At 47.8% G+C, this 27,308-nt stretch overlaps 1 protein-coding gene across 6 annotated transcripts in view; it reads right to left on the bottom strand.

The window, feature by feature from the left end:
- Nucleotides 1-9,194: 9,194 nt before the first annotated feature.
- Nucleotides 9,195-27,308, bottom strand: part of LOC133354982 (clathrin coat assembly protein AP180-like) — a 142,253-nt gene continuing 124,139 nt past the window's right edge. For 4 of the 6 annotated variants that reach the window (XM_061572221.1, XM_061572231.1, XM_061572248.1 and 1 more), the window contains 4 exons: nucleotides 22,030-22,143; nucleotides 12,674-12,767; nucleotides 10,667-10,722; nucleotides 9,195-10,528 (listed from right to left, as the gene is read on the bottom strand). In XM_061572221.1, coding sequence (XP_061428205.1) covers nucleotides 12,675-12,767; nucleotides 22,030-22,143 — 207 coding nt within the window. In that variant the 3' untranslated portion in view covers nucleotides 9,195-10,528; nucleotides 10,667-10,722; nucleotide 12,674. The remainder of the gene's footprint in view (nucleotides 10,529-10,666; nucleotides 10,723-12,673; nucleotides 12,768-22,029; nucleotides 22,144-27,308) is intronic. The other 2 variants (XM_061572257.1, XM_061572240.1) reach the window with 2 other exon arrangements.

Raw genomic sequence — 27,308 nt, 5'->3', positions numbered from 1 at the left:
CCTGGATCCGTCCGATCGGGTCCCGAGCCGCGGGTCCCGCGCTTGCCGGGCGGTCGACGGGATCCTCAGTGCCACCTGTGAGGGTCTCTGTGGCGCACACTGCACTCTCTCTCGCTGGGGGGGGGGTCAGTGGCCGCGGCCTCTCGGGGGTCCGTTGCCTGCTGGCAGCGTCCCCCCGTGAAACACGGGCAGGCCTCCTCCGCCCTCGTCTCGGCGTACACCGTGGGTCGCCTCGACAAGGCGTCCGCGTTTGCATGCGTCCGGCCAGCCCGATACTCGATTTGCAGGTTGTACTCCTGCAACTGCGCCAACCACCGGGCCATCTGCCCCCGCGGCTCCTTGAATGTAAGAAGAAACTGCAGAGCATAATGGTCAGTGCGTACGCGACATCTCCTGCCGTACAAATACGGCCGGAACTGTTTGCATGCGAAAATCACGGCGTACAACTCTTTGCCGGGTCACGCAATAGTTCAGCTCGGCCCCACTCAAGGTCCGGCTGGCGTACGCGATGACTCGTTCCGTCCCATCCTGTACCTGTGACAACACCGCGCCCAGCCCGCTGCTGCAGGCGTCGGTGTCCAAAATAAAATCGGTGGTAAAATCGGGGAAAGCGAGGGTGGGGGCGTGGGTGAGGTGATCTTTGAGAGTGGTGAAGGCCGTCTGGCAGGTCCCCGTCCACTGGTAGGGGTGCTTAGGGGAGGTGAGTTGGGTGAGAGGGCGTGCAATCTCGCTGAATCCCTTTACAAATCGACGATAATAGGTGGCGAGCCCCAAAAATGATCTGATCTCCGTCAGATTCCTTGGCCGTGGCCACTCCACTACGGCGCGTACCTTCTCCGGATCGGTGTGCACGCCTGCCTCGCTGACGCGATGCCCGAGGTACCCCACCTCGCGTTGTGCGATGTAACACTTACGTGGCTTGAGCTTGAGATGAGCCGCTCGCAGTCGCTGGAACACCTCTCGAAGCCTGGACCAATGCTCAGACAAAGATCTACTGAACACTATCACATCGTCCAAGTAAATCAGGCACTGTTCCCACTGCAAGCCCCGCATCACCAACTCCATCAACCGCTGGAACGTCGCGGGCGCGTTAGTGAGTCCGAACGGCAACACTCGAAACTCAAACAGGCCCATCGGGGTGGTGAATGCTGTTTTTGGCCGATCCTCCTCCGTCATCTCCACCTGCCAGTAACCGGACGCCACATCGAGGGTGGAAAAATACCGCGCTCCTGCGAGACTGTCGAAGGTGTCGTCGATGCGGGGTATGGGGAAGGCATCGCCGAGCGTGACTGCATTTAGTTTACGGTAATCGACGCAGAACCGGGTTGACCCATCCTTTTTCGTTACTAGTACCACCGGGGCTGACCAGGGGCTCGCCGAGGGCTGAATTATGTTATCGCGAAGCATGTCCCCAACTGCCTCTTTGATTTGGGCGCGTTCGGGTGCGCCCACTCGGTACGCAGGGAGTTTGATGGGTCGGGCTGCACCGGTGTCAATTTGGTGCTTAACAAGATTGGTCCGACCCACGTCCGAGTCGTGTTCACTGAATACGTCGGCATACTCCTGCAGTAACTCGCGCAGCCGATCGGCCTCTCCCTTAGGTAAATCCGCCCATGGTACATGTAACGCGTCGAGCAGGGGAACGACCTCGGCTCGGGGAGTCGGGCCGACTCGCCAGGCCAGGTCCTGGTCACCCTCAGGACGCCCGGGGTCCTCAGCCCAGAGTGCGAACACCGAGTCGTTAGAGTGGCGTGCGTGCAGGGGGTGTACGGTGGCTATCGGGGTGCGCCGTCGCAGTATCGCTGGGGTATTGTGGGGGTTAAACATCCGCATAAACAATCGGTCCCCATCTGCGTTTACCAACGTGGCGGATCCCACTATCCCATACCGTTTTGCCAACTCCGGGTGAGGAGTTAGCATTACCTCTCCTGATGGTCGGAGCGCGGGGTCGGTGGGGGATGTTGCCACCGGCACCAGCATCTCGGTGAGCGGGCCGATGGTGACTGCCGTCGCCAGGATAGCGGCCACAGGTGCGAAGCGGGGGCGCGTCGGTTCTCGTCCCAAGAACGGTATCCGCTCGCCGTTGCTCTCCATGGTGGCGCATCGCTGGCGGGGTTGCACGTTGAGTCCCAGCCGTTCTAAGAGGTCGGTACCTGCGATACAATCGTGACACAACGCACTCGACACGTAGAACTCCTGGGTGCACACCTGACTGCCTATGCGGACCTCTAGGGTGGCTCTCCCCAGCAGCCCCATTCCGGCTCCGCTCGCCGTGTGCAGCGCGCGGTCCGGTGCCTGCAGGTGACGCACGTCGACCCCGATCGCGCTGCAGTGCGCTGCGTTCACGAGCGAGGCCACCGCCCCCGTGTCCAGCAGGATTCGGGTACGGACTCCGTTTACCTCCCCTTCCACCAGCGACGTGGCCCCCGTGATCCCCGCCACCAGCTCCCGTAGCCAGTCGCCAGGAGTCACCGTTTCTGTGGGCGTTGTTGCTGGAACCTGTGTGGAGATCACTCGCTCGCCATTATTCTCATTATCGTCTATTTGTATCGGGACCGCGTCGATTGCACCCCTAGTTGGTCCGCTCTCTAGGGGGCGTTGGAGTTTAACCCCCGCGTCTGTCTAGCTCGGGTGATTTCCGGACAATCCCTCACTAGATGCCCTCGGCGATCGCACATATAACATGCCCGGGGAGGGGGGGCGGCTCCGTAGCGGGTCCCCTGTCCGCTCCCTCTCCCTCCCCCAGTACGCAGTTGTCCCAAATCAGACTCTAATTGGGACACCCTCCCGGCTAGTCCCCCTACTGTCGAGCGTAGTTCACCCATCTCAGACTGGAGGGTCTTCATATTTTTATTTGCTTCCTCGCGTACCTGGGTTACCCTCTCACCTACTTGGTTTACCTTGTTGTCTATCTGGGTTACCTGGCCGGAGACATCCTTTATACCCGTTTGTATACCGGCAACCCATCCCGGGGTTGTCTCGCGGGACACTGGAGGCTCTCTTTCCCGGCCCCTTACCGTCCTCGCGAGCTCCTGTTCCTCCTCCTCGTCTTCCGAGAGCAGGCTCGCAATGGCGCGCTCTCGTCCCAGCCCCCGGAGCTGCGCGCGTTCGCTGTGAATTCTTTCACACTTACGTGCGCGCTCGACAAGGGTGTTAAAGGGAAGACGTGGGCAGCTCATGTCTGGCTGCCACCACGCCGTGCGAGACAGGTACCGCTGGATTTTCTCGGCGGCCAGTTCCTCAATAACATCAGTTGCGTACCCCGGGCGTGCGATCTTTGTTAACTCGCGCACATCCTCGGCGTAATCACGTAGATCTTCGCCAGGTTGGCGACGGCGCGCCTCTAAGGCCGATTTTGCTTCCTCCTCGTCACGCGTGCCAAAACGCTGATCGAGTCGGCGCATCAGCTCCTCTAGCTGTGTCTGTGCGCTCGCGGGTAACGCTTCTACAAAATCGGCTGCCCGCCCATCAAGATTCATATTAAGTTGACGTACTGCCTGCGCATCCGTCCATCCATTAATTTCCTTGGCCCCTAAGAGATTGCGGGCGAATGCCTTCCACGAAGGGGCCCCCCGGCCGGTAAATATTAGTCTTATTTTAGCGTGAGGTAACGCGGGGGTCCGTACCGCTTCCGACACCAATTTGTGGAGGTCGCTAGCCCCCGAGATCCCTCCCTCAATAATGCTAACGGCCGGGCTAACATCATCAATCGCCCCCCCGCTGCTAAGCGAACCGCTGCTAGGTTCCTCACCCATGGTGTGGGAGCCGTCGCCCGAGGATTCCCCTCCACCGCGGGTCCGCGTAGCAGGCATGGTTAATTACGTACGCGCACACCCACACACAGCTCTGCACGGCACTCACTCAACACTGACCACTCACGTTAGGATCGCGCACCTGTATTACACACGTCGTGAACGTGCGCGCACACACATACAGCTCCACACGCGATACCCACTCTTGCGCCGCTCTGCGCCACGCTGGCCGCTCACGTTACGATCGCGCACCTGGGGTACGCCGATTACGCACGCCGAGAGCTTACGCAAGTAACGAGCACACGCAAGCGGGGCACACGCCGACACAACGACTCAAGTTGCCGCCGCCGTGCGCGCGAGACAAACCGTACAACAATGCGCAGCCGATTACGCGCTCGAGCACACGCAAGCTCGCACAAAGCTAACAGCTTCACTGCGCACCGCGGTTTCGCACACGCGAGCGGGGCGCACGCCGACACGACGACTCGTCCCCTCCCGCACTCGCGCGTGCACGTCAACACAAGTATCGTGCAAGGACGATTCTCCTCTCACACTGCTGCGTAGGCACGCCAACACACAAAAGTGCTCTCCCCGGGCGTTAACACACACACCTCCGTACCCGCACAATCGTACAGAGACCACGGCCTTTACGCATACAACGACCACACACCCGCGAATGCAGTGCACGCTAATACCACGTTCAAAAACACCCAACAACATGGTTTTGTTACTACGCTCGAGATTTTATTAGCCCTTGTTAACCCACCGAGCCACCCGTGTGTGTGTGCGGGCCAGCAAGGCGCTTCTAACCCACTCTCTAGTGGCGTGCAGCCCTATTCTATGCTGCGCTCTCTGTTAAACCGCTTTCCTACTCGTCCTTACCCCGAACTAACCCTCTCCTACGGATCCTACTCTCCGCTCTGAGGTGTTGTAAGGCGCGTAATACGATACCGTCTGTAGTCCTTGGTGACCTTGCGGCGCTCAGATCGTCCTGCACACAATCTAGCGGCTCGCCCGATGACTCCCTCGTCGCTGACTCCGTGTCAAAACTCCAGAAGAAGAACGACTCCCCTACTCTGCCCTCCGTCTTTTCTACTATTCACATCAAAGGCTAGGCGCCCCCGTCCCGACCGCCTTGGTCTCTCGACCAATCCTGAGCCTAGGATTTCCCGCCCTTTTGCTATCCCGCCGGCTTTTGACCTTTCGACCAATCAGTAGCCCCGGGTCCTGATCCCAGCTATCTGCCTTGCTGACCCGTGTTTGTGTTTGTATGCGTTTCTAACTGCGGGGCTCTCTGAGCTCGCCGTGGTCGTGCGATCTCAAATCCGCCCACGGCGCCGCAGTGTTACTTGGCCTGGGAAGGGTCCTGTCCAATTCCCTGGCCCTGAGAAACCGTGGGGTAACCCCCCGAGGGGGCCCTCGGGTGAAAACTCAGGGTAGGTGACCCGACCACAAGGCCCTACGTGGGTGCGGGTGCGTGCTTATGTGGGGGGGGGGGGGGGGGGGGGCGATGGGGGGCAGTGCAGTGGTGGAAGCCGGGCGGCTCCCTGGCTCGGCAGAGCGGTCCCGTCGTTGTGGCACCACACACCACCTTGGAATGGCAACCCTTTGCGAAACAAAAACAAACATTTATTGGAGCAATCTTACGCGTACCGATATGCGCGTTCTGTATGTGTGTGTTGGAGGGCAGTTACCACGAGGTCCAATAATTATAGCGGGCATTATGGTTCGAGTTGTCCACGTACTACTTCTGCTAACTGTGGTTCTGGGGTCCAGAGGCGTCACCGTAGTGCAGCGTTCCTTGTACCGAAAATACCTCAGGTCCCCAACAGGGGGCGCTGGGTCGGCAGTTGTGTGTGTCGAACACACGGCGCTCTCGACTGCTCCTTCAGGCTCTGTCCACCGCTGGAGTGGTTGCTGAGTCGGCACGCTGCTCACGCTGGCGGCGGTGCCCGTGCTGGCAGGAATGATGGGTCCAGCTTCGTCTGCGTTGGGGTGCGTGATGGTCACGTCGCTAAATAGCGCTCGCAGCTCGTCTGCTGGGCGGCAGCGCGTCACCCCCCTTGGCACCATACACTGTTGATCCTTGTCGACTGTGGAACGGCTTGGAGAGACAGCGCCCGTCGTCTTCGTCCCTCTCCACGAGAGTCCTCTGGCAGTTGTCTGTACGTCTCGTACGCTGCTCAGTGGACACGCTCCAGATCAGGTTATATCGTTCCATGTCAGTCTATGATCCGACCCTCAACTATCCTTCGTCTGTGGGTTGACGATTTACTGGGCATTCTCACGAATAGTGGTTGCTCCAGGTGTTCCCTCGAAGGGGTTGACTTTGATCGGAGTACAATCGGAAGGATCGTCTTACTATGATCGTCTGTATCGGCTGTATACAGCGACCTCGCCACCGGGGGGCAGTCTTGTTCATAATACACTTCCCACGTATTGCATTGCAATTTTCAGTGCTGCGAGTACAGGTGTAGTGGATTCAATTGAGTCGCAGACGTGCTCTTTGGAGGCAACACATTTGTACAGGTAGGAAAAACAGTTCCACACTGCCCACCAGGGATTATTTGTCTGTTGTGCATAGCCCCTCCCAAACATATACGCTCCCGGATTGGTTGAAGTGCGTCACGTGACCGCGAGCTGTCGTGCACGAATGCGCTGTCCAACCAAGTTCCTACCTGCCCACTCCGAAGGAACGTGTTTGATACCAACACAAAGGGGTAACTGCCCCTCCACCAGATTACAACCTATGGTGGTGGACCACCAGGCTAACCACACTAATCACACTGGGAGTAGCTACAACGGACAGGACCCCGGCTTGGGTCCAGGTCCACGTGTTGGTGACTTCTCGGACGTAGAACGTAAATCTTCATGATAACAGCAACGATAAACCCCGGTCCCTCTGGGGACCCGGTTAATATCTTCACTGGTCGTGGCTGGCCCCGCCTTTGGCCACGACCACCTACTCGAATCCTCTGGCAGGATGTCGCCCGACACGTGACCACCCCGAGCCCCCACTGGGGGGCCCCCCTGTGTAGACTTTACCCGTCATGTGCCTTCCAGGGTCAACCAAAGTGCCATGGCCTCCAGTAACCCCATTCATGGCCGGCACCCCGACACCCCATCGGCACTGCACGCCGAGCGTGGTGCCACTCAGCGCTATCAGCACTCACCGAGCCCCTCTAGGGCTGGTACTACACCCACGTGTACAGGGCGTCCGCTATGTCAATACAACGCCGTGCCTCGCTCGAGCCGGCATTACACCGTGACATCCGCGATGTCACGACACAAGCCTGAGCGTGCAATGTCTCTCCCAATGACGCGTATGAAAATAAGGCAAAAAACACTATCCGTCATGCGTGGTATCTGCCGGTGCAGAGCTCCCTATCAATTGCTAGTCACGAGGGCAATTCCCCAGTCTGCCGCTCGCAGATATACGTTGTCTTGCACTCACGTTGCTGACTTTTTGAGGAACCCAACGTAAAATTTCCCCACACGTACGGCGTTACGTCGTTTTTGACTCGGTTCAGCCTCGTATACAAAACGTACAACTCGTATTTCGCGAATGCGCTGCCATCTTAGCATCTATCCCCAGCATCCTGTCTGCTGCTTCAGTCCAATCATCATTATTCTCATGTTATGCGTAGCGAGTGCTCATTGTAAAGCGACCTAATCCTCAACATCTCAAATCAAAGCCAATCAAGCACAATTCATTCATTGAAGGTAAGATCATGAAAACTATATGTTAAGGTAAAAACTTAAAACATGCGATTTAAGATTGTGTTTTTGACACTTAAGTTATTGCTTTCAAATGTTACAAATGTTTTCTATTAAAATAAAAATGTTTTAGTGTACAGGGCTGCTTTGTAAGGCTCAAAAAAATGGTTTTAAATTAAGTATTTGGTCAGGATAAATTATGTTTAAAGGTCGTTTACAATGTACACCTTTATAACCAAATCTGAAAATTCTAATCTTTCATGACTGCAGGAATTACTCTTTGGTTCTTTCGGTAAAGTCACGTAGAAATAAATTTAATAATAATAGAATACGACGTTTCGATTGCAACACAAGCAACCATCAACAGGTACACATGAATGAGCAAACAGTCAACTTGGAAATACAATGCAATACAACACAGTCGGCCAACACAACAGTCAACACCCCCACCTGGTTGATTACGTTCTTCCGAAGATTGCTAAATTTGAGTGAGAAACAAAACATAGACACGGAGACTGTTTTGTCTCTCAAATTTAGTAATCTTTGGAAGAACGTAATCAACCAGGTGGGGTGTTGACTTGTGTTGGCCGACTCTCTGTGTTGTATTGCATTTTATTTCCAAGTTTACTATGGTTGTTTTCTCACTAATGTGTACATGATGATGGTTGTTTGTGTTGCAATCGAAACGTCGTATTCTATTATTTAATTTCTTTCTACGTGACTTTACCAAAAGAACCAAAGAGTAATCAAATCTGAGTTATTGTACAGTATAATACAGGTATTAAACAGTAACAGTACCTATTTTGGGTTGCTTGCTATGAAACAACATTTCCCTAAGTTATGATGAGATTATGGGAGAAATTGCCCCGCTTTAGGCAATGTTTACAGTCTTCCAGTCCCTATCCACCCCCATTTCCCCATTATTCCTTTGGGGGGAAATTCCCTGTTATACAGTTTCCTTATATGTTTCTGGTCCCTAACCCCAACGTATATGCGACCCCCCCCCCACGTAGCAAGTTATCCATTCAAAGTGAAAAACAATGCTTTTAAAATAAATCCAGTCAAGTAAATACGTAGTTTTTGCATTCCTCCAAAGGCGAATGCAGTACAGACTCTAGGAGGAGCACGGACTGCCAGCAAGCAGTGGCATCCTGTGCTGGGTGCAGTGCCAGCCCTACAGCATAGGGTGCAGGGGGTGCCGGCTTCGGGGAACGGGGTTCTACGGGGCCATGGCACTCTGACCCCGGAGGACACGTGCCCGGAGGCGTCTACCCGGGGACCCCCAGAAGGGGGCTGGGGGGACCACGTGTCAAGGGGAGATCCTTCTGGAGAGTTCGAGAAGGGTGTCTTGGCTAGGGGCGGAGCGAGCTCCGCCACAGGGGATAAAAGCCGGTCTCCCAGTGGGATCGGCTGCTGTTGCGATTCTCAAGAATCTACGTCTACGCCTACGTCCGAAGACAAGACCAACACGGGACTGCACCAAAGCTGGGGTCCCGTCCGTCGTAGCTACTCCCAGTGTAGTTAGCGTAGTTAGCCTGGTGGACCACCACCATAGGTTATTATCTGGTAAAGGGGCAGTAACCCCTTTGTGTTAGGTGTTGGTATTAATAAACGTGTTGCCTCCCAACAGTATGCCTGAGTCTCCGTTTGAGCCCACTACACGTGTAAAACACACACGGGCCAGGAAAATAATTGTCTGCAGGAAAAAAAAACGAATACAAAAAAAAACACAGAACGATTTGAGATATGCCAACAGTTTACTGGGAACAACGTTATGACACTTAACAGACTGAACAACAGCCAACAAGTGTGCTGTGTATCAGCAATGAGCTATTGAATTTGTTGCATACGGAGAATTGTTGCCTGGAATTATACATACATGTATATCACTCTCCAATATAGTATTTTTAATAACAGCGTCAATGCATAAACACCCACAGGGCCGTGCTTGGGAGAACATGCAACTGTGAGACCAAAGCAAACCTGCTGTTGGCCATTTAAGGAACAACTTTAACATTGGTCAAAGCTGTCTATAGGATTTGGGGGGGAATAACATAAGCTGCAATTCACACGGGCTGTGGGGCAATATTATCTGGGAAGCGATAAAATAAAGCATCCAACAAGCGCACCAACGTCACACAGTCACATGTTTACAGCATTACACGTGGCGCCAACAATGCCAATAAATTAGCAGACCAAGTCTCGTTGCTTCATTTAGATAACCTTTAAACACACATGTGCACACCAGTCTACCGCAAAAACACTTGTACAGCACAATGGAGAGTAGAATTCACAATTACAAATCTACATGTATGATTAATTGTCTGCACCCATCGTTTTAAATCACATATCAAAATATTAAGAAACTTGGAAGTAGTCATTGGTTGGCCTCTGAAAATTATTCATACTATCAAGAGGCAACTCAGTAAAGGGATACTTTTCCACACTTATCTGTCCAGAGGAAATTAAACAAACAAAATAGGTCCTATAATCCCAGTGTAAATATTTTCAAAATCGGGAATTCAACAGGTCCTCGAATTCAAATTTCTGGCATAACTGCGTTGTGCGAATGCCACACACCGACTCCGTGGCAGTGACTACACATTTAACTATATCTGTCAACTACCTGTAAAGCCTGGCTCTGACAGCTGCAATGACTGAGGTACGACACTATCCCAAAGGATGCAGCAATATATACGTGTATTTTTAAATATATATTAAATACTCAATTATGGGCTACATTATTGTACAATACTGATCAGTGAAGGAGTGACATGAATGGGACAAATTGTTCAAACATCTACATATTTCAATAAACGATTTAAATATGCTAGTTTATTTACATCAGAAATGCATATCAGAATGTTTACTTGCTATTTCTGATCTTTGAACACGTCAAATGGTAAGTGGATGTTTAAAATGATCATCTCTGCCACAGAAAACATGGAATAGGTATCTGATTCAGCAAACACGCTCATATTTAAGTTTCAGTTTTTATATTTGTAAAACAAGAGCCATCTGGTATTTTTTCTGTCATCTTCATTTCACAGAAACTGCATCTGGAAGACACAATCACAGATAAAATAATTTGCACAGATATACCAGACAATTATGTACGTGTTCCAGCAAAGATAAACGCAGAAGGTCCATTCTCATCAAGAATGCCACGGGAATGACGGAGCTTACTGCAGACTTACCTCGGAAGTCAGCAGAGCCATTTGGCACTGCAAGGAGGAATGATGGTCACGGGTTTCTGAGGAGATAGGAAGTCCTCAGTGGCCCATTATCACATAACATCCTTTGACACCATCAAAACATAACATGCAGCAGCACCACCCCTATGACCGTAATTCAGGGGAAGAATTATCTGTTCTCTGACTTAGAGACAGGATTGGAGATTTGCGGAGCATTAACGCGAGATCTGATTGTAACCACTGAGGGCATGCATTTCCGTCCTTATCTTCTTGCCTAGAATACTAAAGATACGCTCGCAAAAAAGCCCATTCAGGCAAGGGCAGTCAATCTGATACAGAAAAGTTAAGACAGAATTTCATAAAAATTTACAATTCTGCTGCATAGATGATCCATACAGGAAAAATGTATAAAAACCTACCAGGCAGAAATTTGCATAGGCTCCAAAATTGGGTTGAGCAGATCCCATAGATGGATGCGTGTCAGCGACTGCTATGAATTAAGTTGATGCCGTTTACGGCAGCTAATCCGCAGCCAGGAAAATACCGATGCAATATGGTTGCCGTGATGGCATCGCTAAGTGTGTTTTGTGCGGTTTTCCGTGTCGATGACCGAGATCAGCGGTGTCAAGACCGGCCTCAATGAAGAGAGGCTCATTAAGGATGCTACTGGGCAGTTGGGAGGCACTTTCTAAACAGCAGAGGTCAGACGAGCAATGCCCACAACAACAAGTAGAGCATCACACAGCTAAAACGCAGCAAGTTGGCAGTGGGGAGTACAGATGTCAATTCATATCTGAATCTATGCCATGATCTCAATCAGAAGCGAGCCTTCCATACTATGCGATCTCATGGTGCACCTATCCTGGCACAAGGGCCATGGTGATGTCATCACCACGTAGTGGCGAATGTTATTTGTGATCGTGTGAATTTCTGCATGTGTATTTGTGCGAACGTGTCTGTCTGGTTGAATCTGTGAGAGCACTGGTGTGTGTGAAGGTAATGGTACACCTTGAGGTTGTCCCCGAAAATGTAAAGTTCCATGAAAACATGTGGAAAATCCCCTTGCAATCACATTGGGACCCAGAATTGGAACAAATGTTGGCCTATGCAATGTATAGAATTAGGCATACCATTTGGTACTCAGGCCCCGAGTCATACCCTTCAAATAACATAGATGCCATGTACCTGCAAGCACTGTGGATCTTTCGTATGTTAAGTGTTACACTTTGATGTTTTATATTACTTTATTTTAAAATTACCATTTGTATTTCTCACGTTAAAAAAAGTTGTTCAATAGTGGAAACGTTTTTGGGGCCCCGAAACATATCTCGGGCTTTTAACGCGGGAGGAGTCGATGGGAAAACGACCGCTAAAACGAGCTTTCACTCCACAGAGCGATTTTCGTGGAACGCATCTCGCTCGTTCAGCGAGACGCACCCGTGTGCTGTTTTCATGTACGGTTGTTTCATAAAATCTAGATTTAAGTGCTCAATAAATGGAGATCCTATGCTTCAAATGACAATCTCTTGCTCGGAATGGCACGCGCACACTGCGATAGAAAAACATTCACATGCGCAGTTTGTACTATACCAGCGTGGTGCAGTTTTGGGGTAAGCAATGGTAAAGGAAGCATTTATATTCCGATAATTGTGAAGTGTTTCAGAAATACACCAAATAATGTATCTAAACATCAAATAGAATTTCGCTTACACTGTGGGAACTGTCATTGCAAATAATATAATATGCAAATAGGATGATTTTCCCCTTGGATCATAACATAAACCCAGGCTATATAGATCTCAGAGGCACACATTGAATTAATCTACGAGTGCTTGGGGTTCATGGATTAAAAAAAGATCAGTTCTTTCAGCTCCCCACAAACAAATGGATTCATAGATAACCGAATCATGAATAAGAGGATCCCAATTGTATGTGCTGCTATCACTCATGTTCTTTATGGAGTAGGTGAAGAAGCTTTGCGTGAGCTGGCCATAGTCTGAGCCAACCTACGTTAAATGAAGTCCTTGAGGTTAAGGTCAGCCAGAGGATCCTTTGTTGGGCCCTTTTGTGGGCTCTGAGAAACTGGCGTAGGACTGGGCGAAAGCTTGGGAGGCCACAGGAGAAGCACAGGGCACAGACAGCAGGTAGCCACAGCGTGCACACACACGCGCGAACGCGAGAAACACACACACAAAACAGGTGCGTTAGTATAAAGGGTGCAGTTGTCATTCATTCGTAAGTGGGTTAATTGTTTTTTGTTATTGTCGTGAATACATGCATTGCAGAAAAGAATGTAAATCTGGAGACAAGTGTAGCTTTAAAGAAAAAGGAGTGAAAGTGTTTAACAGGAAGATTGTCTGCGTGTTTTGTTAGTTACAACATAGCCACGGTTTGTGCGAGAAGTAGGTTCTCAATGACCCACACTGATCGTTATATCAGACTTATCAGACAATGTCTCCTACACGTGTTTGTTCCTCCACGTAGAAAACAAAAGTACTTTTGACACATCCCATTCGCCACACGACCTTCTGCGGGTGCATATCAACAAAAGCAACTCTGGACTGGTTTTAACATTCATTGTCTCATCATCAGGTCAGGCTTGCTTGAACCAATACTGAACTGCCAGATGTTTAAAGGGGAGGATCTCTGTTAGATATGGGTCCTAGTTGAATGAAAAACGATATTATACAAAACAATAGTAATGCGCATCTCTAAAGCTAAGCTAACATTGCAAGTAGTCGGAGAATGGCATAAGTGCATGGGGTTATAAACGGTAGTGTGGAGAGAAAGGGTTAGTCCAAGCCAGGAGTGTACCAGATGGGCTCGGCCTAGGGAAGAATATTGGGTTAGGCCAAAGAGAGCGGGGAGAGTGCACGTGAGGGCTCAACGTAAACTGGTGCTGGTTTTCGAGAATAGGCCAAGGGGCATGTCAAGTCCTCAAGGGGCAAAGCGGAGCAAGAACACTGCTCTGAGAGTCGACTTAACTGGAGAGCAAGACAGGCCGGTTGGGGTTACCAGCCAATCCAGAACAGGGAGACGGATGTCATGACTGGTGGGGCACGTCGGGCTCCCTGTTCCTGGTGCCTGCTCTGGAGTTGGGGGGAGTGCAAGAGATGTGCTCGACCGAGTGGGCAGCGTGGCTGGAACAGGACCAACCAAGCCACGAGTGAGCAAGGTGCTTGGGTTTGGGATGGTTGAGTAAAAGAAAAATGCGAGGTCATCACCTTTTCTTCCAAAACAAATTAACTGGGGGTGATTTTGTCTGGAACTAAAATTTGGTTACTTAAGAGGCAAATGCATATTTTAGGAGTGTTGGCCAACCCACAGTCCAAGCATTTGCAACCTAACCCGTTTTAAACTGCTTCACAGAACTGTATTAAATGGGTGCGCCGCGGTTGCGAGATGTCAACTCCCTTGCCTGGTATACAGGAGGGCATGGGTTCAATCCCTACCCTGAGGCCTGCTGTATATTTGGAGTTGGCCACATGGATTTTTCTCCAGGTCTTGCAGTTTTTCCCTCCACATTTAGAAACATGCATTTAGAGTATTTGGCTGCTGCTATAAATTTACACGCGATAAGCCAATTCGTTGAGCTATCATTTGTGGTCAGGTCACTTCTGAAAAAAGCTATATCGCTCAGCGGGCCTTACCGAGTAACATAAAAATAGTTTAGTTTAGTGTTGCTGAACGAAGGATTTCTGGGAAGCAGTTTTGATCAATTCCGGATATATAGCTATCTAAATGTGGCTGGTTACCCACAGGTAGCTGAACTTGCTATCGATCCAGTTTATATAAGGTTTTCATGTTAAATCCTGCTCTGGCATTTCAGAAATTTGTATAAAGTACACTTGATGCTGCACCCAGTAAGTTAAATATCAAGTAGCACCATTATTGTTACACTGGTGTCAAGGCTCATATTTCCAAATTATTGTATAAAACAACCCTCAAAACTAAACTGTAAACCATTAAAATACATCACCTGTTATATCTCCAAGTAAAATGTTGGAGAGTTTATGAGCCTACTGCCTTCCAGATTCATGTTAACCAGCAGCATTTATTTGAACATGCCAACAATGGACTGGTGTTGTCTTCCGGGGGCTCATGAGTAGTCAGGAGTGCTCGTCAAACACTGCTTATTCACCAGACGTTACTGGTAAGTGCCACTTAGATGGCTAAGTTTACATAATGAGCTCAGTTACGTGTCAAATCAATAATACAATGACCTAAAATCTTAGGTTTGAATATTTGGCAGCCACGAATGTGCAATTCCCACAACTGTTTCAAGGCCACCCATGGAGAAGGATGAAAGCGATTCCCAGCAACCATGGTGGGTTGTACTCGCACATAACTGGGGAGCGGTAGTGTAGTGGTTAGAGCACCGCACTACCAACCTGGTGACTCAAGTTCGATTCAACACTGGTGACGATTATTTTAATCGGTCCTTGGCCTCAGAGGTCGACTCGGTCTCAAATGAGTACCTGGTGCAGTGTGTAAACATCACCTCTGGGGAGACAAAGACGGCTGGGCGAGGTGCTGGCCACCCATCCCCTCATGCCATTCCAGCATTCATAAGGTGCTCGCTAACAGCACCTGCCCCAACAGTCTGCTAAGGCTATATGGGGGATCTTTCGTCTTTGTGCGTGTACGGGACATCTTGAGCCGGATTGATCAGTTGTGGCAGTGAGTGTGACTTACTGTATGCCATCATGTCACGAGACTGTTGTAGCTTCGAAATCACTCCACCCTAACTATATGATTGGGTATAGAGATGAGAGGGAACGCATGTATGCCCTACCCCTCTTATGGGATAGGAGGGCGTCTTGAGAATCAGCTCTACTGGGTAACCCCCCTGGTGGCAGGGCGGCTCATCACATCTAAACACTCCTCAACAAGGCCACCTCTCAGGACAGCTTGGAATGTTCTATCACCACTTGGAGGATCTTCAAATGTTGCTTTTGTACGGCTGTTGGAGCCCTTGGCATTTACGATGAATTGTAAAAGTAATAAACATGTTCTCATTGGTCGGGTTAGTCTTCGGCAACGTGCAGCTAACCCAGTTCTTATATACACCGGTTGAAGATGTATTTTGATCTGTTTACTCCAAATGATGTTGGTAATATAACGGTGACAAAACTATACAAGACAAAACGAACCAGAAACAATAAAAATTTAGACCATGAAATTTGAATATTGAATCAAGTCATGATATTGAATTTTGTCAATTCATAAAAATCACTGGTAGCCTCTGAGGTGAAAGGTCAGTGGTGATGGTTAGTGGTTAGGCACGTGGTTTGTGATGGCGAGGTTGTGATGCGGTCAGCATCCAATGGGGGCCCAAACGTGGCTCATTATGCAACTTTGTCTTTTTTGATATTGGGTAAATTACTGTTTGGTTCTTTCGGTAAAGTCACGTAGAAAGAGAAAATAATAAATTAAATAATAGCATACGACGTTTCGATTGCAACACAAGCAATCATCATCAGGTACAAATGAAAAAGAAAACAAAACCTAGTAAACTTAGAAATATAACGTAATACAACACAGATCGTCGGCTAACATAACAGGTGATTGGTCTAGGGCGCAGAGGTCCATGATGAATGAACCGGACTGGCATTTGACCTGCTCGAACACCTTAGGGCAGACATGGGCAAACAACGGCCCGCGGGCCGTATACGGCCCGTTGGGCTTTTTAATCCGGCCCGCCGAACTTGTCCAACCCGATTTGGTCGTGACTCGAACCTAATTTCCCCATTGGATTGTATGTAAATACAATTAATCCGTTCCAGACTCCTACGAACTGTATATAAATATTGTTTTTTTAAAGATTATTAAGCACAAAAATTGTTAATTACGCCATAGAATTCAGTGTAATAGTAAACTAAATGTAACAACATTGAATAACACTGAGATCACCTTGAACAACAGAGAAAACTAACATTGCCGCATCAAGGTTTAGAATCGTTCAACAAGATGATTGTTTCGTCTGCTACATCAGTCGGTCGATTCTGAGAGAGAAGAGAATATTCGTACGAGCAATTCATGTTTCTATTGAAAGTAAGTTAACAGTAATATTTGGGTACAGTATTGTTTTTGGAAGCATTCAGGGTAATATCGTATAAACGTTTACTTCACCGCATCATCGTATGAATGATGCGAGAAGAGATTAACGGGTTCTTATGTTAGCGATTTACGTACTCGGCGCTTTCGCTCTCTAAATTACGGCTTGAATGAGGGGGAGGGGTATGACTACACTCACAAAATTAATATCTTACTAGGAATTTCTTATAACAAAAGCTATATACATAACTGTTACGCTTTGTGTAATTCAACAAAACAAACAACACTTAACTCCGAGTTCTCTCCAAATTTCACGAGTCCGTTCTAGACCCCACAGTTCTTTTTAAAGAGTTTTAAGCACAGAACACATAATTAAAGTTTAAAAAATCATGAATTATACAAACTTTTCAATAATTTTCTTCTTCACTTCGATTTTAATTTTCTTTAAAACCTTCTTCTCACCAACATCACCACTCATTACCACTTTCTCCGAAGTCAAGTTTGTAAAAGAATGCATGGTACAGACAGCAGACATCTTGTGTCCGGAGATTAAAAGAAAATTTGAAAAAGTCAGTTTATCACGCAGGACTGTGACTCGCCGTGTGGAACGGATTGATAAAAAAATATAGCCAGTCAATTAAACAAAAAGTCTGATTCCTTTGAATTATATTCACTAGCACTGGATGAAAGTACGGACGTAAAATACACTGCTCAGCTCCTCATTTTTATCCGAGGCATTGACAGTTTTGCGATAACAGAGGTTTTGACCATGGAGTCCCTGAAAGGAACAACGCGGGGAGAGGACTTGTATAACCAGGCATCTGCTGTCATCGAAAGAATGACGCTACCTCGGAGTAAACTTGTCAATGTCACAACGGAGGGATCGACAAATTTAACTGGAAAAAATGTTGGGCTGCTGAAAAGAATCCAGGATAAAGTGAAAGGGGAAAACCCTGTCCAGGATCTTATTTTCCTTCACTGCATCATCCAACAGGAATCCCTGTGTAACTCTGTATTGCAGTTTAATCGTGTCGTGAATCCAGTCGTAAAACTTGTGAACTTTATACGAGCAAGGGGACTTCAGCACCGTCAGTTTATTACCTTCCTGGAGGAAACTGATGCGGATCATCAGGACTTGCTGTACCACTCTCGTGTCCGCTGGTTAAGTTTGGGGAAAGTGTTACAACGAGTGTGGGAGCTGAAAGAAGATATCATCGCATTTTTGGAGTTGATGGGGAAATCTGACGAATTCCCTGAGCTAAGCGACAAGAACTGGCTTAGTGACTTTGCGTTTGCTGTGGACACATTTTCACACATGAATGAACACTTGCCATGCAGGAAGAGACACCGCGAAACGCAAAAAAATACAGCAAATCACTTGAGGACCTGCACGGAGAATTCTGCCGTAGGTTCTCCGATTTCGAAAACATTGAACAGTCACTTCAGCTGGTGTCCTGTCCCCTGTCACAAGACCCTGAAACAGCACCACAGGAGCTGCAGTTGGAACTGATAGATCTTCAGTCTGACTCCGTCTTAAAGGAGAAGTTCAACTCTGTTAAACTGAATGACTTTTATGCTTCACTTAACAGAGCCACGTTTCCAAACCTCCGGAGGACTGCACAGAAGATACTGACTTTGTTTGGCTCGACTTATGTGTGTGAGCAGACATTCAGCGTCATGAACGCCTACAAAGTCCGTCACAGATCAAAGTTAACGGATCAGCACCTCAGATCTATCCTGAGAATTGCCACAACCAAAATAACTCCAGATTTGGATGCACTGGCAAAAATGGGAGATCAACAACACTGTTCCCACTGAAACAAAGTGATTGTGTTGCTGCAGCGAGGTTGGAGCCAAATCTCCGCAACACAGCCTGCGTGGCTGCTCTAACCTGTTAATGTAGATACTAAAGAAGTTCAAGTGAGGTAATTGGTTTGGGCGCAGGCCTCAGATGTTTTCATGATGTTTCATCAGTCATGTTACGACATGTTTTTGTATTGTTCATGTTCGTGCAGTTTGTTAAATTGCCTTGCAAATAAATGCTTTGCTACCTGTTAAAGACAAAATCATTTCATGTAATGATTTTTACATGTCATTTATATTAGTTCACACAAACACTCCATCCACCTGTTCCTGGCCCGGCCCCTCTGTCAAATTTTAGAACCCATTGTGGCCCGCGAGTCAAAAAGTTTGCCCACCCCTGCCTTAGGGTGTAAAGCCCACGCCCCTGGATCAAGGCACCCTCGACTTCAAATGCACCATCCCTGCCAGATCATAAGGCTCAAATCCACCAAAACGTGAGAGTTCCTGGAAGTCCAGATTGTAACCTTGCTCCACAATTATTCAGACCTACACGTCCATTATAGAGCACACCCACACCGGTGTAAACTCGGTTATATGGTCCCCTCTGCATACAGAAGATGGGAAGGATGACCAGCCACTCCCCTTGGCACCATCAGTGTTGTTAATAACTGCCAACTGAAGCTGCTGTATCAGTTCGGTGTTGTGGTAATTTTGGGATTTTTCTTTGCTTTTCTTCTGGAGAAGCATGACTTGTAGGCTGGTTTAGGAGGCAGGCTTCCTGCTGTAGCATCGGAATTGACATCTAGGAGGCCCACAGGGGTCGAAAGGAATTGCACGACTGCACGTTCTAAGCATCATCCACCTTTTGAAGTCATTCCTATAGGTCTTTGTTGAAGAGGATTTATCTTCGAACGGCAGAGTGCACAAGAACGCCCTTGAGCTGGTGGTCAGCTTTTGGCCGCTACTGTCAGATCATCAATTGGCCCACTACGGCAAAAGTCACCACCCTGGGAGGTGCTGGTGAGCAGGTATCTTTCCTGCTTCGAGAGAAAATATGGCCATGTTCTGAATGTCGAGGTAGGCATGATAGAACTTCTGGTCTTCCTCTTTATTGAGCTTGAGTCTACAATGACTTAATGACAGACTTGGCTGTGAACGCTACACACGTGGTGATGCATATGATAGAAACTGCATCACGATGACCATTCTTAAATCCCTTATCCAATGCCCTTGTCCAGTGTCCAGCAGGGACTGGGAGCTTTCCTCCTGTACAACAGGGTAACCCTGGGAATACTTTTGACTACCATTGCCGCATCCACACATGGGACTGAAGAGAAAATGTTTGTGTCTGCCTTGTCCTTGAGGCTGTTCGTGGCCCATGGAGCCCCTCTGCTTGCTTTGCTTACTACCGGTGGATCTGTTTCTTCAGAGCATCTAGAAAAAGAAGAGTTGTAATTCCTTGCCTGTAGACCCTTGATGAAGAATGGCTCCACATCGGGTCGGCTGAGATTGTTCCAGTTCCGCGAGCTTCAGCTTCTGCCTGATGCTGCATCTCAGCGAGTGCAAGAGATCTTGAGGAAATATCAATTTCTCAGTGCCATCTTCATCTGACAAATCCCAGTCTGAGGACGACTCCACCATTGAGAACTCATGTCGCCTATTTGGTCTTTTCCATCTTGGCTCTACTCTCTCACAGCCTCTTCTATGAAAGAGTGCAACTGATGCTTGTCCAGCTGAAACGAGCTCTCCTGAAAGACACTTGTCTCAGCAGACAGCAGCCTCTGAGGTGACACTTCCACACTCAAAGAGTGAAGAACAAGGCAAAGGATAGACATCCATTCTAGATTTGAAGCTTTCGTGACTGCAAGGATTCATACTCTTAGGTTTTTTCGGTAAAGTCACGTAAGTAAAAAAAATCATAGAAATAAAAGAATAAATCACGACATTTCGGAGGTAACACAAGTCTCCGTCATCAGGTGGGACCGTCACAGCTGAATTTACTGTATTAAGTGAGGAAAGAATCCAAGAGGCAAGCCCTTAAATACAAGTTAAGGGGGGGGAGGGGCTTGTCTGAATGTGGTAGCCAGGGGTATGGCCTGATGGTCCTGGGCAGCGGGGCTAAAAGAGAACAATAGTGCACATCGGCTCATAGTTGTGGCCGGTGTTAGCTGATAATAAGCATAAAAAAGTAAGCAATACTGGTAAACGCTGGGAATGTCAACACTCGGTAAAGTCAAATAGTACCTGTCAGATAATTGAGTCTTCCGCCGTTGCCGATCATTGCTACAACGCTGTGAGTTCTCATGAGATTGTCTTTTCGGAGACCAAGGTGCTCTGCAAACCTTCTGGCTACCATCAGAGGTTTGTGGACGAAGCCATCCAGATATACAAACACAGACATAACTTCAACCGTGATGATGGATACAAACTGAGTAATCATTGGAAAGATGTCTCGATTTAAAGCTTTCGTGACTGCAGGGATTCATCTTCTTGGTTCTTTCGGTAAAGTCACGTAGAAGGGAAATAATAAAATAATAAAAATAAAACATAATAAAATCATTCTCACGACGTTTCGGCCACAACGCAAGCAGCCGTCCTCAGGTGAAGAACAGGTCTGTCGGGAAGACAGCGTCTGAATGAAACACCCCAGGCTTGGAGCGTATATTTAAGCTGGGTTGGAGGGGGAAGAGAGCCTTGACAAAAGAAGTTGCATATCAAGAGGAATTTAGCATATTTATGGGAAATGCAGACATGGGATTAGTCACTACTTGTGAAATGCGTAGGAGGTGGGCGGGGGGTTTCAAAGTCATTATGCCCGTGCATTATGCAGGATTAGCAGCATTTCGTTGTGGCCGAAACATCGTGAGAATTATTTTATTATGTTTTATTTTTATTATTTTATTATTATATTATTTCCCTTCTACGTGACTTTACCGAAAGAACCAAGAAGATGGAAAGATGTCATTAACCATGTAAAAAAAAAGTTAACTACACATTTGTACCATCTTATCTGACAGGTACTATTCGACTTTACCAAGTGTTGACATCCCCAGCGTTTACCAGTATTGCATGCCGCTGTTGTTTACTGTGCCAGCCTTAACAGGGATGTAACGATTCAGCCCCACCTGGTGATCTGGCAAACTGTCGCATTTTGGCATCATAATTTGGTTAAATATCAATAACTTTAAAAAACTCAATAGAGTGGCCTCTAGTGGCTGAAGAGGTTACAAGAACCAATTAAATACAAAAAACAGATTCGTGTAATTACATGCATGAATAATAAGTTTAAGAATCAATATTTATATAAAGCATTTCATCCCTCGTGTGTGCGAATAGTAATTACCACAAAACCATGCTAAAGCGCACCTCCAATTGGCACGGTTGGCTACGTATGGTGCAAAAGAAGTTCAACATGCATGCATACAAAAGAATTTGGGCCAGTGTGGCTCTTAACTTGTGTGCACTAGCAGTCAAAACAGGCTGCGGATACAGCTGAATGTAATTACCTGCGCGGTACCCATGCTCCCAAAGGGCGGTCTCATGCCAGTCTGAGCACTGGTGGGCCCAAACATGGCTGGTGCCGGTCCCATCAAGGGCACTCCAGCCATGGCTCCTGGTGCCTGAATTAAACAAAGCAAGACAAGTAAAATTTCGATTTAAAGCTTTCGTGACTGCAGGGATTCATCTTCTTGGTTCTTTCGGCAAAGTCACGTAGAATTCAGACGCTGTCTTTCTGACAGACCTGTTCTCCACCTGAGGACGGCTGCTTGCGTTGTGGCCGAAACGTCGTGAGAATTATTTTATTATGTTTTATTTTTATTATTTTATTATTTCCATTCTACGTGACTTTACCGAAAGAACCAAGAAGATGCAAGACAAGTTATTTCTGAAATGACAGACAAAAAAAAAATCAATATTAATCATAATTATTATATCGTTAATTTTTATATGTTCATATGAGAGAATGTGTAGCTATATTTTTTGTAATAATTTCCAAAGGATAAAGATAATACTATGGGAACCTCATTTGCCAGTAAAAATATGATAATTGGTTCTTTACCCTTCTATCTGGCAACAAAACTGACACCTTTTTACAAGGAGTCATGTTTGCATAGACCGCAATACCTGCAGTCATAATACAAACAAAAGAACATAACTCTGGGACAGTGCACATTATCAGAGTTATGTTCTTTTGTTTGTATTATGACTGCAGGTATTGCGGTCTATGCAAACATGACTCCTTGTAAAAAGGTGTCAGTTTTGTTGCCAGATAGAAGGGTAAAGAACCAATTATGATAAAGATAATATTATCTATAAGTCTTTACATATGTCTAAGGCATGCAGGGGGCTATAATGCGCATAAAGATGATCTTTATGAGGAGTGAAAATAAATTTGTGTTTCTAAAAAGAATTACTTGCCCGAAAAGGGACCGATTTATAAAAAATAGTTGGGTAAAATTTGACCAAATACATGTATCTTTTTGACCAATGCGTGACGTAACTCGCCAATGGCTAATGACATCATACGCTGATAATGATGTCCACACGTCTCCGCATGGTCCACGTAGGTACAGGGGACCCAGGCAGGAAAACTAGACAAGGGCCAGGACTGGTTGTCGGCAGCACTATACCTCAATTGCATTGATGTTAAAATCATACATTATTTCTAAACAAGATGATGTTAGCATGTGTTAATCTCATTACAGGTGATGTAATGTCGTTTATAGCTAATATATTTAACACAGAAATTCAGTTTTGGGCTAGTGCTCCTGAGGCCAGCCATACATTGTGCCTGGTTTCTAGTGCCTCGGCGGGCAAAGGAATCTGTGCAATATAGTAGGAGGTCCAAATCATCATCAGCCATGATTTATCGTCAACTGGATGAATATCAATGATGTCTCTGATATGTTGTTTGTTTTCCGATCCATGTGTTCCTCTTTCCGTCTCAGTAGAATTCCAAGCATGCATCTTTCAAGGGTTTGAACACTTTTGATTTGGTGTCTGCTTGTAAATGGTGAGATCAATCCTTGGATTCCTGGAAGATTGGCATATTGGTCCAACAACAAGTGTTCTCAGATAAATTCAACAATAATTTTTTTTTACCAGGTAAGGCCCACTGAGCTATATATATATATATAAATCTCTTTTTAAGAAGTGACCTGGCCACAAACGATAGCTTAATTAAGTGGCTTATCATGTGGAAATGTATAGAAGCCAAATACTATAAAACACATGTTTCTAAATGTGCAGGGAAAAACCGAAGGGCCTTGAGAAAAAATAAATGCAACCATGGGAAGAGAGATACATGCAAACTCCAAATATACAGGAGTCAGAGTCAGGATCCAATCCATGACCTCCAGTATACCAGGCGAGCTATTTAACATCTTGGCTAGAAGGGTCACACACACGAGGAGTTTCACTATAAACCACACACACACACACAATTGGTAACAGATCATTTTATCCACATCCAAACCTTTCAGCTTCCAGGCTACTTCTTGCTATGCCAAGGAAATATCGTCTCTGTCTATCCAAGGACATTTCACAACAAATTACAAAATCCTTGAAAGCAGGGGTGACCAAAAACTTGTTTTCATGGACTGAATTGACAAGCATGCTGCGGGCTGTGTGCTATAGACATTTAGACAGAACAATGTATTCAGAACTAAATGTCGTCGGCGCTCACAGACGGGTAATGAGCGACTTTCGCGACTCGTCGTGTCGAGGGCACTTCTTTTATTCACACACGGCACAGCACAAGCCAACCTTTTTTCTCATTATGGTACAACACTTAGATGTTAGCGCTCTACTGGCTACACACACAGTCGATCACACGGCGTGGTTCCACTGTCCACTCTCGGCTTCGCCGCTGGCTGGCGGTGGGCCAGGAAGGGTGATGGAACCCCGCAGGAGATCTTCCACGTGGCCGGACGACGGAGAGAGATGACGGCGAGCAGTAATGCAGTCCGGATCCAAGACTCCACACACGAACTCAGAGTCCTCCTCCGCCCCCGTATATTCCTGCAGGCACGGCTAGACTCCGCCTATGGCCACGCCCTATCATACAACCTTCCCGGAGCATTCCGGCTAGCCCTGCCCATTACCTTTGGTCCACATTCCGTACACCCTTGGACCACCTTGTAAACATCAGCAGTTATCCCCGGCCAATAAAAATCTCACTGTAGTGTTAGTAAGGTCTTCCAAACACCAAGGTGTAACAATTTATCCTCGTGCACTGCGTGAATCAGGTCATCCCGAAGAGCAGTGGGAACGACAACATGGCAACGGTCCAACATGTCCTCTCTCCACATCAAGAGGTCATCTTGAAGAAACAATTGAGGCTCATCAACCGACGCGGGAGTTTTCCGTTCAATTTCTGTGCGACACCACAAGGCCCGTAGAGAATCATCATTCGACTGCCCGTGCACCCATGCAGCGTGTGTAAGGTACAAAACGCTATCAGCAGGCGCAACCGTCCCAGCGGGCTCAGTCATTAAATGCAGACATGACGGTAGACGATTTCAACGTCGAGGGTCTACAATGGCCCGCACCCGACGAACATGGACAACGAGGCGATTGAGGCAACCGGGACAAGGCATCTGCATTGCAATGTCGAGTACCTTTCCGATATATCACGCGGAATGAGAATTCCTATAGAATTTCGAGCCAATGCGAAAGTTGGCCAGAAGGTTGTTCAACCTTCAAGGAATACTGAAGGGCCACGTGATCCGTGCGAACAATAAACTTCCTGCCGTAGAGGTAAGGCTTGTATTGTGACACAATAACGACATTCTGCAGGGGAGAGGACACGGCTGCCGTACGCGACCACTTTCTCAATCCCGTTCTTAACTCGAGACAAAACGGCGCCTATGCCCATGTCACTAGCGTCAGTGTCAAGGATAAATGGCAGGGAGAAATCGGGATACTCGAGGGTGGGCGCATCGGTAAATCGTTCACCAAGGGCTAGAAACGCAACCTCTTCCTCCGGTCCCCATCAAAACCTCTGGTTCTTAGCAGTTAAGGCATGCAAGGGTTTGGCGACCATGGCAAATTGCAGTACAAACCTGCAGTAGTATGACGAAAACCTGACGAAACTGCGCACATCACCCACGCATGTAGGGGTAGGCCAATCGCGAACACAAGCCGTTTTATCTGGATCTGTGGCTATGCCCTCAGCGCTAACAATGACCCAAATAGCATACCGAATTCTGTAACAAATGACATTTCGCCAGCTTAAATTTCAAACTGGCTGAGCGCATCCTAGCGAAAACAGATCACAGCCGTCAGAGATGTTCGCCAAAAGTGCAGCTGAACACAATATCATCGTCCAAATAAATGAGACACGAGTCCCACTGCAGGTCAGTCAAGACGAGTTCCATAAGTCGCTGAAAAGGTGGCCGGAGCCGAATTCAAGCCCAATTAAAGGCAATTAAACTGGAAGAGTCCCTGGGGTGTGCGCAAAGCTTTTTTGGCTTTGATGATTCGTAAAGGGGAAGCTGCCAAAACCCCGATGACAAGTCGAGAGTAGAGAAAAACCGCGCACCAGATAAGGCATTCAGGGTGTCGTCAATGTGTGGGATCAGGTACGCATCGGCCACAGAAACTTTGTACAACTTACGGAAGGCAACACAAAACCTAAGACTGCCGTCCTTTTTCTTAAAAAGCACAACGGGCGTTCCCCAAGGGCTATTAGATGGAGGAATACTATCGGCGGCCAACATGTCGTCGACCGCCCGTTGCACACGTTCCTTTTCTATTGGGCTCAATCGGTACGAGTTCTGATGAATAGGGCCGGCCTCCCGTGTCGATACGATGCTGCAACAGGGAGGTCCGACCGATATCAAATTCACTTTTGCTGAAGACGTCGGAGAACTCGCACAAAAGTGAACGCAAGTCGTTCTGTTGCTCCACAGACAACTGCGAATTCTCCCGACACAGCGCTTCCACCCACATCCCATTTGCGACCCCTATGTGCTCTACTGCACCGACAACACTCTGTGGCACCACGGTATCATTCTCACAAAACACGGTTGTAGCGCGAGCCAACACCGTACCTGCCTGAACCACAACCATACCCAGACCCACGTTAAGCACTTGCAAGAACAGGGCCTGAACGGAGCGAAGAACTGTTTGTGCGCCAACTAGCGCAAATCGGCAATTCGCCGTATTTGACGGAGTCAGAAGGCTTTCAGCCGTCGGATCAACATTCCCCAATTCATTGCGATAGCGTAGCGGTACAAGCATCTGAGATCCCGGTGGGATCTCCACCGAATCCTTAGCAAGAGCTTGTACCGTGACACTCGCTGCTGAATGTACATGCAACGATGGCAAAAAGAACAATTTGCGACCCGACGGCATTTCCACACACCCTTGATCAACCAGGATTTTAATAGGCATCCTTTTCAGAAAATCTGTGCCCAAAAGGCAGGGAACAGCCAGTGACTTTCAGATCAGGACAGGTCTTACCACAGCAACCTCGGCAATTTTGATGCGCGCATCCATCTGACCAATGATGCCCATGCTCCCACCATTCGCCGCGACACAAGCATTAACGACAGGTCGCACTTGACGAGCAGAGATCGACAACAATTGAAAAATAACATCAGAAATAATGGAAGCCAAGGCCTCCGTGTCTACCAAGACACAGACCTCAATACCTTGAATAGAACTGGATACCGCCAAGGAACCTGCAGCCGCTGTGATCACGCGAAGCGCCAATTTCCTCCAGTGTCCCCACGCTAGGCCACCCATGCTCAACTAAATTACATTATTGCCCGATGTCAAT

This window comes from Lethenteron reissneri, chromosome 6, assembly GCF_015708825.2.
Source record: "Lethenteron reissneri isolate LAM-NWPU_2019-01 chromosome 6, ASM1570882v1, whole genome shotgun sequence".
Taxonomy (NCBI): Eukaryota; Metazoa; Chordata; class Hyperoartia; order Petromyzontiformes; family Petromyzontidae; genus Lethenteron; species Lethenteron reissneri.
The sequence above is the reverse complement of the archived record's forward strand: the minus strand, read 5'-3'. Positions and strand labels throughout refer to the sequence as shown.